This window comes from Impatiens glandulifera, chromosome 3, assembly GCF_907164915.1.
Source record: "Impatiens glandulifera chromosome 3, dImpGla2.1, whole genome shotgun sequence".
NCBI classification, from domain to species: Eukaryota; Viridiplantae; Streptophyta; class Magnoliopsida; order Ericales; family Balsaminaceae; genus Impatiens; species Impatiens glandulifera.
Window position 1 is genome coordinate 62,131,862 of NC_061864.1, and position 2,254 is coordinate 62,134,115.

Sequence of the window (2,254 nt, forward strand, 5' to 3'; positions counted from 1 at the left end):
ATGACTGCACCTTTAAATAAGCCTCAATCAGGTCAATATCAATATTTTTTTCCAACACTCTCAAAAAGACTTTCCCAAATATTCTTATCATATTTCATAATTGTATTTCCATATCAAAACCTGTAATTTCCTTATGTGATAATCTTATTTCCTAATATCAATATTATACACCAAAAGATATAGTTTCATTTTTGTTGAATATACTATTTCTTTGTACGAGTACCAAGAATATACAATATTTGTAATATTGTAAATCTATACTCAACACTACATTGGCGAGCCTCTGAAGCAGCTCTTAATAGTTGATACAGGTAGTGATCTGACTTGGACACAATGTAGCTCGTGTTCTAGCTGCTTTAAACAGGAACTGTCGATGATGAATCCAAAGAAGTCTTCCACATTTGAGCTACTTCCTTTGTGATTCGTGTTTGTTCCAAGCCTGCAGGAATGAAGGCAGTTGTCCGTACCAACATGACTACGCGGATCACTCCACTAGTAAAGAAGAGCTCGGATTGGACACATTTACTCTCGGGGGAATATCTATACCGAGATTGGTATTTGGATGTGGAAGGAAGAATCACTTCACATTCGAACAACAGGCTTCTGGTATTATCGGGCTTGGAGGTGGTAATTACTCATTTGTTGGGAAGCTACGGAAATCGATAGGAGTTAACAAAAATTTTTGCCTTTCATCAAATGTTACATCAGGCTCGAGAAGCCGAATAAACTTCGGTTCTATCGTAGAAGTGTCGGGGTCAGGGGTGGTCACTACCCCGATGAATATGATCAAGGATGGTATGAACATGGATTATTTCATCACCTTGGAAGCGAGCAGTGTAGGCAGGAGACTATTGGAATCAGTCAATGCAGACAAACAAGGAAATATCATAATCGACTCTGGCAGCACTTATACTTTTTTGCCTAGAGATATTTACCAAGCCATGGCGGGTTCGATAAAAAAACTCCAGTTAAGGCTATATTGCACATTTTGCGAGTGGTGCTAATGTGACATTGTTGCCAACAGACACCTTCCTTCGAGTCGATGAAACGTTATGCCTTACCATATTGCCTCATAATGAAGTGTACATATTTGGCAACAAAGCTCAATCTGACCTAGAGCTAGCATCTGAGTTCTTTAATCTTTGCTACATTGACAACAATATAAGTATTCCACCGATCATTGCACATTTTGCGAGTGGTGCTAATGTGGCATTGTTGTCAACAGACACCTTCCTTCGAGTCGATGATAAGTTATTCCTTACCATATTTCCTCATAATGAAGTGTACATATTTGGCAACAAAGCTCAATCTGACCTAGAGCTAGCATCGTGCCTAAATTGCAGTATTCGACTCGACAAGTCGTGTTAGACTCTCAATCGTGTCGTGTTGTGTCTAGGGGTAGGAAAAATTACCGATATTATTGATATATCAAAAATACTGTATATAAATATATCGAAAATATCGATTTTTAAGGTATACCGAAAAAAGGTAAGGTATGGTACCAATACCGAAATTATTGGTACAATAAAGGTATGAGATTTTTAAATTTTTGATATATCCAGATATACCGAAATAATATTTATAAATTAAAAAATATAATACTTATAAGGAAATAATTAAATAGATTTAATATTAATTTAATTATAGAAATATAATTTTTTTAAATAATATCAAAATATAATTATACTGAAATATTATTCAAATCGGTAAGATAATTTTTTTTAAGTTAATATGTTTTTTAGGTATCAAATGTATAATATTGATACAGTACCGAAATTAAGGTATACTAAAATCAAGGTAAAGTAAATGTATGAATTTTTGGTATACCGAAATCAAGATATACCGAAATCAAGGTAAGGTAAGGTATAAATTTTTTGTATACCGAAATTTTCGGTAAGGTATAAGTATGGATAAAATATTAAGGTATACTGTACCGACCCACCCTTAGTTGTGTCGTGTCTTAATCTTATGCGTGTTGTATCGCGTCTTGATCCACTCAAAATATTATGATCCATGGGCTATTTCGTGTCTTGTTAATTCATATCCACAAATTTATTCATGTCATGTTAATTCGTGTTTACATTCAAGTCGTCTCGTGCTTGTGTCGTGTCCAACCCACGACCCGAATGAGATAATATCGTATCGTGTCGGTTTAGTTTGTGTAGATCCAACCCATTACACATCTCTAATCTGACCATTTAATTATTTTGGTGCACTCCTCCAACTCTAAGCCTCAAGGAAATATTTGATCTTC

At 34.9% G+C, this 2,254-nt stretch overlaps 1 protein-coding gene across 1 annotated transcript; it reads left to right on the forward strand.

Moving 5' to 3' along the window:
- Nucleotides 1-1,368, forward strand: LOC124930583 (aspartic proteinase CDR1-like). Its single transcript, XM_047470915.1, has 3 exons — nucleotides 1-31; nucleotides 439-948; nucleotides 1,025-1,368. The coding sequence occupies exons 1-3, from the start codon at nucleotides 1-3 to the stop codon at nucleotides 1,366-1,368; spliced, it is 885 nt and encodes a 294-aa protein (XP_047326871.1).
- The last annotated feature ends 886 nt before the right edge of the window (nucleotides 1,369-2,254 follow it).